Raw genomic sequence first — 14,856 nt, forward strand, 5'->3', positions numbered from 1 at the left:
GTTTACAAATAATTAGAGCTTGTCAAGAAACCCATTTGGGGTTACTTTGGGTACTCAATGTAGGAGAAAATTGCCTTAGAAATGATAGAGATCTGTATTTAAGGATTCCTAGTGTCATGAGGAGGAAGGAAGGTTCGCAGATGGGTGGCACAGAATTGGGCATCTTGGGCGCCTGGGTGGCTCAGATGGTTAAGCATCTGCCTTCGGCTCAGGTCATGATCCCAGGGTCCTGGGATCGAGTCCCACATCCGGCTCCCGGCTCAGCGGGGAGCCTGCTTCTCCCTCTGACCCTCTCCCCTCTCATGCTGTTTCCCTCTCACTCGCTCTCTAAAAAATAAAATCTTTAAAAAAAAAAAAAAAGAATTGGGCATCTTATGCTTCTCCCACGGGGTAGAAGGTGCCACCTCCCCTCCTAGGGGGTCTGTGAAGTGCCCCCAGAGAAATGTAAACTGTGCTAGGTGGGAAGGGTCATGAATTCAATTTGGGTTCTTTTCTCATATACAAGGTAGCTGAAGGAGGTTGAGCATTTGACTCCGTTTCTGGCTGTTCTATCTTAGAATTAGAGCTGGCTATTAGGTCTGGCATAGAACTGTCGAAAGTAGGGTCATTATTTGGCTATGCCTCACTCTGTCTAGACATTTCACTATGACTTTCTGCCTCTCTCTCTTCTCCCCTTATCCTTGTTACCCCCTCCTTGCCCCGTCACAACAGGTGTAGAAGACATTGTGGCAATAATGATTCCTGAGCCAAAAGGAAAGGAGATAGTAAGCCTGCTGGAAAGGAACATCACGGTGACCATGTACATCACCATTGGAACCCGGAACTTGCAAAAATACGTGAGCCGCACTTCGGTTGTGTTTGTCTCCATCTCTTTCATCGTCCTGATGATCATATCCCTCGCATGGCTGGTCTTTTATTATATCCAGAGGTTTCGATATGCAAATGCCAGGGACAGGAACCAGGTGAGTATCAAACAGTTTTTTTAAAAATTAAAAATTATTATAAAAGGAATACATATTGGGGTGCCTGTGTGGCTCAGTTAGTTAAGCGTCTGCCTTTGGCTCAGGACATGATCCTGGGGTCCTGGGATTGAGCCCCTTGTTGGGCTCCCTGCTCAGCGGGGAGCCTGCTTCTCCCTCTCCCTCTGCCCACCCCCCAAGAGAGCTTGTGCTCTCTTGCTCAGTCTCTCTCTCTGTCAAATAAATAAATAAAATCTTTAAAAAAAAAGTAATATATATATAAGCTTTGGAAATCACAGAAAATACCAAGATAAAACCAAAATTACCTGTTAACCTCCCACCCAAGATAAACATTTTTACCATTTGCCATATAGTTTTTCAGCTCTTTTCCAAATACACGTTTTGATGTTTTACTAGTATTGTTCTGTGACATGAGGTGCTTTGTCCCACATTCCTATTGCTCATTTTGTGGACAGTTATTTATTTAGGCAAGTAATAAAGGGAGAAGGAGGAGTGAGCTGAGACTGCTAATGTGGCAACATTGTGTGGGAAGAGCCAGGATTTTCTGGTGAGAATGGAAGAAAAGGAGATAAGAAATAAAAGCTGTTTTAAAAAGCAATTAATTTGGGGACAGAGAACATATACATATGGTATAAAATGCAAAAGGTATAAAATGGGGCGCCTGGGTGGCTCAGTTGGTTGGACGACTGCCTTCGGCTCAGGTCATGATCCTGGGGTCCTGGGATCGAGTCCCGCGTCAGGCTCCCTGCTCAGCGGGGAGTCTGCTTCTCCCTCTGACCCTCCCCCCATCATGCTCTCTCTAGCTCATTCTCTCTCTCAAATAAATAAATAAAATCTTTAAAAAAAAAAAAGGTATAAAATGGTGTGCAGTTAAAAGTAATTGCCTTCCTGTGTCTGTCTCTCAGTTACCCAGCCATCTTCCTGGAATATCTTCTCTTCCAGGGATATTTTATGTGCTTACAAACACACATTTTTAAACAAATGATAGCACTCTTAACTCTGTACCCTTATTTCTCACTTCTTGGAATTATTCATCTCCACACTCAATCTAAGCTGCCTTCTCATTTTTAATGACTGTATAACATTTCATTTCCTCCATATTTCACATTTATTAAACCAGTTTCTCTTACCAACATGTTTTCTCTTACAAAAAAAAAACAAAAAAATGTACATGTGATACTGAGCACATTTGTGAGTATACCTCTAAGGTAAATTCTGGAAGTTTAATAGGTAGAGCAATGGTGTGTGTGTGTGTGTGTATATATTAAATATATATATTTAATATATACATATAAATAATGTATATATGTATATATTAAATATATATGTAAATATATAGCAAATTAATATATATTAATTTAATTATTAAATTTATTTTTATATATTTATATATTTTCCATGTAAATATGAATATAATATGTATTTATAAATATAAATATAAAATATAAGTATAATATTTATAATAAATATAAATATTTATAAATTTATTAATTTAATTATTGAATATATTTAATATATACATATACATAATGTATATATTAAACTATAATAGATACTGCCCAAAGTCTGCCAAAAAGGTTGAATTAATTTTTACATTAACTAACGGTATACTATTTGTACTAATGTAAATAACATTAGTGTGATACTACTTATACAGTATAAGGACAGTAATTACTAATAATACTGTTTTCCCACATCCTTAGCAAAAGAATGTTAGAGCTTTTTGTTTCATGCAATTTGATGTTAAAAGTGGTACCATATTTTTCTTAGCACAAATAATGTTGGACATCTTTTCAAGTAAAATAGAAAAAATGAATTTTTTTCTCGGATACCTGCTTATATTATTTGACCACTTTTCAGTTGAGTTGTTGGTCATTTTCGTACTGATATGTTAAGTGAAAGAAATTGAAGAGAAGGCTATTAGTCAAAGGAGTTAACCGACATAAGATTTAATTTATCTTCCCAATTTGTCATTGCCTTTGATTTATCTGTGGTGCTTTTTGCCATGCAGAGATTTGGGGGTTTTACATAACTGAATTTATCTTTTTATATAGCTCTTGAGTTTTGTATAATAAGATCGTCTACAGGCCAAGACTATAGAAAAACATTCTCTCATATTTCCATCCACTACTTTTTATTTCACTTTTATGATTAAGTCATCAGTCTACAGAGAATTTATCTCAGTGTAAAAAATCAAATAGAGAGCCAACATTATTTTATTTGAGATGGCCTACCTACCAAGTTTTATAACTGGTATTTATTCAATAATTAATCATCCCCCCATATGCAGTATCCCCATTCAGCATATACTAAATACCCATATGTAGGGTGCCTGGGTGGCTCAGTCGTTAAGCATCTGCCTTCAGCTCAGGTCATGATCCCAGGATCCTGGGATTGAGTCCCATGTCGGGCTCCCTGCTCTGCAGGGAGTCAGATTCTCCCTCTGCCCCTCCCCCCATTCATTCTCTCAATCTCTCGCTCACTTGCTCTCTCAAATAAGTAAAACTCTTTAAGAAAATAAATAAATAAATATCCATATGTATTTGGTTCTATTTCTCTGCCCTTGAAACTGTACCATAATCTATTCATACTCCAGTACATATTATTTTGAGTACTTTGGCACTATAATATTGTCTCATATCTGTTCCTACTAATCTTCCTTTATTGCTCTACCTTCACTTTTTACATCTATTTTTATATAAATTTAGAATCACTTTTATCTGTTTTTTAAGTTTATAGAATAATTTATAACCTTATGTTGTTGAATTTTACTTAGTATATGTTTGCCCTTTATTCAACAATTCTTTTTGTCCCCTACTAACATTTTTAAATATTCTTATTTAATCATGCACATTTTTTGTGTTTATTCCTAAGTATTTAATAATTGTGTTGCTATTATAAATGGAATATTCTTTTTCATATAGGAAGGATTTTGATTTTTGTATTTTTATTTTGCACATTATTATAATTTACATTTTATAGTTTATATATTTTATAATTTGTAATAATTTTGTAATGATTATAACGTGCCTTAGTATTACCTTAATACTAATGGTAATACTAACTAGTATTATATGCAGGCATGTTCTAAGAGTTCTGTATATATTTGAATACTTAATAGTCTTAACAACCCTTTGGTAGGATTTTATTGTCCCCATTTTACAGAGGAAACAAAAGAATTAAATAGGTTGCTCAGTGTTACACAGCTAGTTACTAATACAGCCAGTGATTGAACCAACAGCAGGGCTTTAGAGTCTATGCTCTTAACCACTACATTGAAGTATTTGTGATTGTTTTTATATTAGTTTATCAGGATTACATTAATAATATGCACAGTTAGTGATAATTTACTTCTTTCAAAATTTTAAACCTATATATATATATATATATATATATATAGGTTTAAATATAATTTAACCTATATTAACCTATATATATATATAGGTTTAAATATAATTTTAAACCTATATATATATATATATTCCTCTTCATTAAGCATTTAATGGGAACATCCTGAGTTTAATGGGGATTTTTAAATCATTTTTCCATTTTATTATTTTCCCATATAGTTTTCTAGGTCGAGATACATTATTTTCTTGTGTTATGTAAATGAGGGTTAGTCTTATTTCATTCAGAGTTTTTAATCAGGAATGGAGGTTTAATTTTAACAAATGCCTTTTCAACAGCTGTGGTCTGAGTTTTTTCTCTTGATCTGTTAATAGGAGTGTGTTATATTAATGAATTTCTCAATATTAGACCCCTAAATCTTCCATACATACTATTCTTCTAACACATGCTACATTGTATTTGTATTTTTTTTACCCTGATATTCATATGTGAAATTCATCCCTAGTTTACATTTTTATCATGTTCAGGTAACAGTTATATTGGCTTTTTTAAGGAATTTGCAAATTTTCCTCCATTTTTGTAGTCCTCCATTTTTTGTAGTCTGCAATGTCCAACACGATAGCCACTAGCCATGTGTAACCATTCAAATTTAAATTAGTTGTAATAAAATAAAATTTAAAATTCTGTTTCTCAGTTACACTACCTACATTTCGAATGTCCTCTATATGTACTGCCATTTGGTAGCCACTCCCATCATCATGGAAAGTTCTATTGGATAGCCCAGCTCAAGAGCATTTTAAATAGGACTGGAATTAGCTGATTCTTAAAGTATTAGTACAAACTTTCTGCAAGCCAGTGAAGTCTGAGTTGTTGTTTAAGAGGACAACTCTTTGATTTTTCCTATTTTATGGCAATTGGTTTGTTTAAATTTGCTATAGCTTCTGGAACAATTTCTAAAAACATTTGTTACTGCTTCTTTTCTGATTCTCAAAATGATACATGCTCGGTCTAATAAATTTGGCATTCAAAAAAAAAAATACTAAAAGAGAAGACAAATCACCCATTACCCCATGGAATAGTTAACAGTTGAGTATCTTACCTTTTAGGTTTTGTGACCACCTAGATATATATTCTGTAAATTGTCATTGCATATGTGTCTATGTATGAGACACAAATACGCATGTAAGTTTTGTGTTCTATTTTTCAATTAATTGCTGAGCATTTTCCCCTGTCATTAAAAATCTCTAAAACATGATTTTTAGTGGTTATGCAGTAGTCCAATTCCACCACTTACCAAACATGGGCAAGTTACTTAATCTCTTCATGCTTTGGTTTTCTGAACTTAATGCGAATATACCTTCCTCTTATCGTTATAGTAAAAATTATATGAGTTAATGTATATTATTTTTCAGAGTCTCTGAACATGATGCTAATCACTTTTTAAACTTTCAATGAATAGTACCCATTATTACTATCATGTAGATTCCTTGATGACTACTTAAAAATCCACATTACCACTTTTATTGAATCTTCTGGGATTTAAGTGAACACTTACTACCAGGTAGACACAAGGCAGTGAAAATATAGAACTAATAGGTTCAGTTTCACTGGTTGCTAAAGTTTATATATATAAAGAAATTACACATACATAAATCAGTTATTGCTAGGATACCTAGCTAATTTGATATTGATAAATAAAAATGGTAACCCTATATTTTTGAGTCTATAGATAGTCACATCATCATAAGGCAGTTGAGTCGAGCATGAAATTTTAAGCTTGAATGTATTAGTTGATTACTTATTTCAGTCATCAGTTCACTCTGTGCAGGCAGATTGAGTTTGCATGTCTCTAGGCATATGCATACTCAGTGATTTATGTGGAAAGCTAATTGGAAGTGGATGGTATGGAAGTGGTTCATAGGGTTTCAGTTTTTACTCTGCTCCCATTTTATTAACTTTCCTCAAATTGCAAGATGTTACCCTCAGGGTCACCCAGTGAATTGGGATCATGTTAAAAGTTAGCACTGTTTCCTGATCAAAATAGGCACTGTACTATGGCCCTTTGATGGATGGAATAAGAACATATAATTTCCTTTAGAAAAAAATTTCTCCTTTGATGGAAAGTGCTCCATTCCATTCAATAGAGAGCTTCAGCTGGGCAAGCTATAGCTATAATAAGCCTCAGGTTAACGTAAGTCATTTTTTTAAGTCATTTATTTTTATTAAAGCATTACTGGCCCTTCGGAAAGATTGACTCTCAGGTTAGAAGTAGGCTCACAGCCTAAAATGGAATATCGAAAGCCTTAATGTTGCATTAGTGAAGTATCCAACCATTCAGGTATGTGCAAGAGAAACTGAACTGGAATTAGGCACACGAGCTCTCCAATCTCTGCTTGGCTTTGTGCAGATCACAGTTGAAGGAAAGTCACCATCATCTTACATGATCACTAGCCCTCATGTCTTACTGTACCTGGAGAAGATCATTTCACTGCAGTTTCCCATGGAGGAAGATTTGCTAGATAATCTTTACGTTAGTAGCCTCACACCCCAGGGTCTTTTAGATGGTGACATGGAGAATAAGGGTACAACTGAAAGTGGAGAGATTTGGCTGGTGTGCCACATTTCCTAACGCAGTTAACCAAGATAAATCTAGTGCAAGGTAATTGTCACAGATACCAGCTTTGGAGTTAGACAGGTCTGGATTCCAGTCTGTGCTCTGGTGATTCCTGGTTGTGTGAGTTTGCACAGGTTAGGTCCTTTGCCTTTCTCTTCTGTCCTTCCTCACGTGTAAAGTGAGACTGATCATGTGTCAGCCCCATCCAAAAGGTATCAAATGAGAAAATATGTGTGACGTATTAGACAGTTGTTAGCTGGATCACCTTTAATAGATAAGGCAGTTCTTAGAAAATAGTCTCCCCCCCCAAATTTAAATAGCTCAATTCTATAACTCACAAAGACTGGGTTTTTAGCTCAGATGACACAGTTTGAAACAAAATGGGATCTTTTTTCCATCTTTTCTCCAGAGTTATGGGAAAAGGAAGGCATATAAATAGACTACAGAGTAAGAATCTGACTTTCTTGGGGGATAATTTCCCATGTAGCAGTTTTTAATTAACAATAATAGTGTATGCACACAGGTTTTTTAATAAAGCAAATAAAAGGGTGTGTATTTAAAAGTAAATTTCTTCCCACCTCAGACTCCCTTTATCAACCTCCCTTCCTCCAACTCTCCTCACAGGCAGCAACTCTTTTTTTTTTCTTATGTTATGTTAATCATCATACATTACATCATTAGTTTTTGATGTAGTGTTCCATGATTCATTGTTTGCGTATAAGCTGTCATCATCAAGACAGTATGGTACTGGCACAAAAACAGACACATAGATCGATGGAACAGAATAGAGAGCCCAGAAATGGACCCTCAATCAACTCTGTGATCAACTAATCTTCGACAGGCAGCAACTCTTAACACTTCCCTTTCAAGTCTTCCAGAAGTTTCTGTGCTAGATATAAGAAAAGTTGTTTTCCACATTTGTTACATATACAAGGACTCTGCCTTTACATAGCTTGCATTGTAGTGGTATCAACAAGCAATACACATGAAAACAGATAGAAACCCACTCAGAGGCTAGTCCAGCAGTCAGATGACAGGTGATGGATTTGGACCAGAATAAGCGAGAAGTCAAAAGGAATCCGATTAGGATGGTATTTTAAAATCCTATGGGTTAAATGTAGACTATAAAGACTATATCCTAGTTTATACCTGTTGTACCAACCTAATTATTAATAACTCCCCATTTTGCTCTCAAGAGTGATAGTTTGGATAATAAATTATAGATTTACCATATGTGTGAGAGAAAGAGAAAAATCAAGGATGCAATTAGGTCAGTTTTCATGGCATGAGCTGAAATGGGAAAGACAGAAGAAGAGATCCTGAGGGGCTGGGAACTCCAAATTCGGGTTTGGAGATGTTACATTTAAGAAGCCTATTCTATCTACCAGATACTTAACACATATGCCAAGTATTTTGACATGCAAGTCTGGATGTCAGGAGAGAAGAAGAGCTGGAGATAGAAATATGGGAGCCATCAGAACATAGATGCCATTTAAATGGCCAGGACAGGAGGAACTGCCCTGGAGAGTAAGCATCCAGGAGAAGAGATCTGAAGACAGTTTGATATATGCTAATGTGGCCTCAGGCCCCACTCTCTCTCCCTCTAGCATATTATTTTATGTATTTGTCTTATTTTCTCTCCAGTTCACATCACTATTTAAAGCCATTCCCTCCTTGCCTCACCACCTCACTTTCCCGTGCATGCAGGCACCCAGAAGGGGAAGGTAAGCGAGGAGGCTGGTTTGCAGAGACCAGCCACAGCCTCGTGCTCCATCTGGATCCACTGCTCCTCTGCTCAGGGTCCACGGGTCTGCAAGGACCTTCTTCACTCGTGAAGCCCTGTCCTCTTTCAGTCCAGCATCCTTTGAGGACCCTGGTCTGTCCACCGGCCTATGTGTGTCTGAGTCCAGTGACTAATTGTTTCTGCAGAACTGAAGGAGGTGGCCATTCACATCTCCTGATTCCCATTTCTGAACAAGCCCTGTGATGTGTAAGAGGCTGTTGAGGCAGCCCATATGGGTTAGGACGCAGGTCATCACAGAGCACACAGAGGACCTCGAGCGGACTGCTTTTCATAATGTCACATTCCAACCCACTGGAGCCTCATCTCTGATGAATCCCAGAATGCTCTGTTGCATAATCAGACATAAACCCAAACATAAATGTGACTCTCCCAGGCAGTTTAGGTGAGGATCTAGAGTACTGTCAAATCTGGGTTATCTTTCAGGAGCTGGGACCACTTAAAAGCAAATAGAGTTTGTTCTGATCTATAAATCTAGATATACATATACTGCTTCTTAACAACTCTATGATGAAGGCACTGTATCACCCCACTCTCTAGGTGAGGAAACAGAGAAGGTCAACAATTGCCCAAGGACACACAGCTTGGCAGTTTTAAAGCTGGGATCTTTAACATCTTTGAAATGCTCTGTCCTGAGAATGTCTTTGGCACCTGCTGGTCTCCTCCTGGAGAAGCCATTCTTCTCTGGCTCACAGAATAAGCACCAGAAAAGTGCTCACTATTGTTGATTATCATTGTAGATGTAGCTGTATTCAGGACTCCTGGAAAAAAGACATCTCCCCTCTTGCACAGGACCCGAAAATGAAAATGGTGGGAAGCCTGCTGTTCCTTTTAGACCTTTTTCCAGGGACTGTGAGAAATCCCTAAGAACAGCTGATAGTTCACATTTCTCCAGGTTCACTCCTGTCTCTCTGGCAGCTCAACACTGCACCTGCCACATGCAGATTTTACACATCCATTTAAATCTCCCATGTGTGAAAGGAACTCACTGACATTAAAAGCATTACCAACACTTATGGCAAATGCAAAAGGTGAATTTCTTTGATAGAGAATGTGTTCCTGCAATGAACAAAAGCTCCACAAAAGATGTTAAGATAATACTCGATCTAAGGAGGGCAGGTGGTGTTTGGGGGAGACCACAGTAAGGGTAAGCACATTAAACAATCAGATATGATTTTATTTTGCCTGTAAATTTAGGAAAAAACAAACCTGCTAAAAATCAGTCCTGGGAAGGCAAGTGTGTAGAGGGCTCTGTACTTAGGGTTGGGGGCTTCATAAATTGGTATAATCCTTCCTGAGCATGGTTTAGCCGTCTGATTGAATTTGCTCTATTATGCTTAAATATAAATTTTGAATAAATAGTATGTTCTCATGGTTCAAAATGCAAGGAGTATAAAAAAGTTATGCACTAAAAATTCTCCTTCCCACCCTTCTCCTCCAGAAACCCAGATACCCATGGTAGTGATTTCTGGTGCATTCAACAATATTTTTTTGAACGTACACAAATATGTACATGTCCTTTTCATCCTTTCTTATGCAAAGTATAGCATATGATAATTTGGAGTGTTAGGTTTTTTGCATCTTAGAGATTTTCCCATGCCATTTCATAAAGAGCTCTCTCTTTCTTTTTATGGCTGAATATTAGTCCATTGCATGGTGTTATGGGTTGTATCATGTCCCCTTGAAAATTCGTATGTTGAAGCCCTAACCCTGAGTACCTCAGAATGTGGCCTTATTTGGAAATGGGTTATTACAGGCATCATTATTTAAGATGAAGTCATTTTGGAGTAGGTTGGGATCCTGATCCAATATGACTGGTTTCCTTATAAAAGGGGGAAATTTGGACACAGACATGCATACAGGAATGCTGTATGCAGATGAAGGCAGAGATGAGACGATACATATACAAACCAAGGAATGCCAAGGATCGCCAGCAAACCGCTAGAAGCTAGGCAAGAAGCATGGAACAAATTCTCCCTCACCGCCCTCAGAAGGAACCAACCCCGTGGACCCCTTGATCTTGGACTTCTAGCCTCCAAAACTTTGAGACAATAAATTTCTGTTATTGAAACCAAATAATAATAATAATAATAAGTAGGTAGGGTTTGAGTCTAACTGTGATTTTAGAGCAAAGTAGAATCAGGATCTTGAGCAGAGCAGGACCATGAGGCAGGACAATCCAATGTAGGAAGTGAACAGAAGCATTGGAAGTCAGGAACCAGATCTGAACAATAAAGATAGGAACAGTGGCTAAGCTAGCTAGAGCAAAGAAAGCCAGGCCAGGAGAGGAAGCTGAGGGAGGGGGGCTGAGGAAAGGACTCACCTGCAGAAGGAAGCAGGCCACTGGTAAAAGCACCAGGATGGTATGAGAAGGGAAGATGCAAACCACAACCTACTTTTCAGTGATAGAAAGGTCCTATAATGATTAGGAAAAACATTTTAGTGGCCATTTGATACACGTCGGGGTGACTTCTAAATACTGTGACACATTCTCTTTCTCTCTTCACAAGTCTTCATGATGCCCCTGGATGAGTACTTTAAGAAAATAGCCCACTGATGGCAGCAGGGTGGGCTTCTCGATGCATAGCCTGGACACCTCTCACCCTGTGAACCCCCATTCCCAGAAGGCTGTGGAGGAGAAAGTACAGTTGTAGGAATTGGGAGGAAGAAGACACCTGGCCATGATTCTACTCATGCAGTTGAGAATGCTGACCACCTGACCCCAGAATCATAGTTTTTAGAACTTAAAGGAATATTAGGTATAATGAATTTGAGAGAGAGAAATGTTAAATGATTTTTTTAAGATTTTATTTGTCAGAGCACAAGAAGGGGGAGTGGCAGGCAGAGGGAGAGGGAGAAGCAGGCTCCCTGAACCGGGACTTGATCCCAGGACCTGGGATCATGACCTGAGGTGAATGCAGATGCTTAACTGACTGAGCCACCCAGGCATCCCTGGTGATTTTTTTTTTTCATGGAGATGCAACGAGGTTGGTGATTTCAAGTCAGAGTAGTTTCCACAAGACCAAACGACCTCCACAGTACTGAGATACTGAGGAGACCTGACCCACAGGGAGGTTGCCAGCCCCACCTCCATCATAGCAGTAAACGGAAGGACTCCTCACCTTTCTACTATTTGAACATTGGTCCTTTTTGGCATTAGAAGTAAGGATTGATTAAGTCCTTTCTACTGTGTAGTTTAAGATTCTCTACCTCAGCGGGCCTCACAGAGGATACTAAGGATTCATCTTCATTCTGCCCATCTAATGACCTCCCAACTTGTAACTTCTTGAACTCTGAGGTGGGAGGGCTGGATTCTTAACAGACTCCTGATCCTGAACACCACTGTGCAGTATGGGCTGTCTCCACCTCCCCATCAGGAGGTTAAGGTGCCATATGTCCCTCATGGTGCCATTTTTGCTGCCATGTACTAATTCTTACCCTGCTTGTAGAAACCCTACAAGATGGCAAGGCAGAATCAGCAAGCAGCATTTTTGCCATGGTTGTGGCAGCTGAGCCTGCCTTCTGGTGATGCTCTGGCACATTGTCTCACTGTCTACTAGGACATCCCATCTGGGACACAAAGACCGGGTCTGTGGCCTGAAGCCACAGGACTCCCAGTAGATGGCGGCTCTTTCAAATACAGGCAGATAAGAGAAACTAAGCAAGGTTCTTGTTTTTCACAAGCAATATTGCCTTTGAGGCTAATCCAAGGAAACCAGACCTGTCTTATTTTATGTGAGGCCTGGTAATGACATTCAAACACGTTTTCTTGAAAGAGTTACCTCTTTCAAGATGTGAATACCTTTTCCTGTTATTTGCATATACATGGCCCAGGTCCCTTTGATTGCATTTGCACATATCAGTGCTGAAGCTATGTTAGAACAAGAAAAGTAATGGAATGGAATGCAAAACAAATTTGAATTTTACAAGGAGAGCAAAAGGGAAGGGAATATGCTGGGTGTCAGCCACCAGGGAGGGGAAGGTCTCCAGGCAGAGATGCTTCTGTCCCCTAAAGAAAAAGGACCAAAATGGTCCCTGATGTTGATCTGGAGAAAGTGTGGAGCCCTCAGGGGGCAGGATGGGGGGGTAGGGTGGGAGCCCAGAAAATCAAAGTCTATGTTTTATCCATGAAGTATTCACTGAAGTAATTAGCCATGGATTTGCTTGCCCCCCCCTTTTTTTTAAGGTAATTCAGATCTGAAAGGATCTTTGATCCCCAGTTCTGTTCTGCATGGATACATTCCTAAGCTGGTAAAGCCGAAAATGACATTATTTTACATACATCCTTTTACTAATAAGGGAAACTAAGGCCCATGATGTTTAAGTGACCTGGCCAAAGTCACACAGTGAGTGACAGAAATAGGACTAAAAATCGAATCTTCTAACTTCCAAGTCATTGCCTTCTCTTCTATAACAACCTCCCACAAAAAAAATAACCCTGATGTTTTTACCTCATGTTGTATGCCTTAAAACACTGCTCCATTAGGTCACCATGGCCGTCAGAATAGTCTAATTCTTTATCCATTCTTCTAGATTTATGGAGCAGTGACTTACATCATAGAAACTGGACTAGCTGTGCAAAGATTTCTGTCATATCAACCAGGCCTGGAAGGATTATTATGTATTAGAGCAAGGGAGGAAGCTTGTGGGTCACCTGTGGCCATGTGAGGTTCCAGACAACTGGGACCAACTCTGTTTATGCTTACAGTGCGTTTCCTTCACCTAGAACATAAGAGCAGCTAGTTATTTTTCTACTTGGTGGTAATGATAATAATCATGATTATAAAATAAAGCTGTCAGGTAAAAGGAACAAATAAAATACAGAATTATCCAGTCAAGTGAAACAGAAAAACATAAACTTGATTTTGATGCTATTCTTGGCATCCTTATTCCTAGTTTTTTTTTTTCTTTCTTTCTTTCTTTTATCAACCTCACTGCATTTCTGTGTTACACACAGAGGGGAAGAAGAAGAAAGTATCTTATTTTTCTCAGTTTCTTAAATATCTAGGAGATAACTATAAGTTTTGGGTTGATTGGAGTATGTTGTTTACCATCTTTGTTGTGTGTATGTAGGAAGGACTTTGTTCTGTTAATAAATAGTTCTGTATTTATTTTCTATATAGCTGTTTATCTTCACTGTTGTCAAGGAACCAGTAATCCTGGTAAATATTTTCTTATACCTGTTCCAATCACATTGGTGGATAAATCTAATTACCAAGATGGTCCCACTCCTGACAGTCTTTAGTGAATGGTATGATTGGGTCCAGCTGTGTTAGAGAATCCATAGGAGCGCCCTGGTGATGGGGGAGGAACCCTGCCTAAAACAGACCTGTACAAATGTAGGATGGCCCCTAGGTCTCATTTATACTTGGTACAGTTAAGAAACACAAGACAGAAAGAACCAATTACAAAAGCAACTACCTTGTTTGGGCCATTTTATTAAGAATGTTGATGTTTTACTCATTATCTCTTATAGTTTATATTTTAGAAATCCAAAAATACTAGTCTGACAGCCATTGAAAGTAGGACAATTTTTTTTAAAATTCGGAAGTCAATATTTGTGTAATTTTCATGTCACCTAAAAAGAAGAGACATGTACATACTAACAAAATTTAACTACATGCAAATGGCCATAGCATTTTTAAAACTTTATGGTGCTTTGTCCTTTATTTTGTTAATCTAGAACTCCTACAGAAAAAAATCTAGCACTACATGGTTGCATAATTTTCATATATATATATCTCAGAGTTTGATTTTTTATGTATTCTCCAGGAATCAAGAGCATCTGTTCCTCCACTGGCAGGGCAGACTTTCATATCCTCCATCAGCCTCTGCCAAAATGCTATCCTTTTCTTCTTCAAAAGAGGTATATGTGTATTGTCTCTCAATAACATATGGAATGAGGTTTGACACAAGGAACTCCACAGGAAAAAGAAAGGAAAAGGACTGCCATTATACCATTTTTCAGAATAATTATAGAAAACATGTTTTCCTACCTTTGTGAATCACTTGATATCTTGGGGCTTCCAGGGAGGAAGGCCTCATAGAACCTTGAAGATGTTGAAAAGGACTTGATTATTTCCCTTTTTACTCTCATTTCTCCGTCTGTTAAT

At 38.0% G+C, this 14,856-nt stretch overlaps 1 protein-coding gene across 1 annotated transcript in view; it reads left to right on the forward strand.

The window, feature by feature from the left end:
- Positions 1-14,856, forward strand: part of RNF150 (ring finger protein 150) — a 276,638-nt gene that overhangs the window by 161,314 nt on the left and 100,468 nt on the right. Inside the window, exon 2 of the mRNA XM_035023019.1 lies at positions 712-962. Coding sequence (XP_034878910.1) covers positions 712-962 — 251 coding nt within the window. The remainder of the gene's footprint in view (positions 1-711; positions 963-14,856) is intronic.

The sequence above is a fragment of the Mirounga leonina genome, unplaced genomic scaffold, assembly GCF_011800145.1.
Source record: "Mirounga leonina isolate KUSES-001 unplaced genomic scaffold, KU_Mleo_1.0 Mir_176, whole genome shotgun sequence".
Lineage (NCBI taxonomy): Eukaryota > Metazoa > Chordata > Mammalia > Carnivora > Phocidae > Mirounga > Mirounga leonina.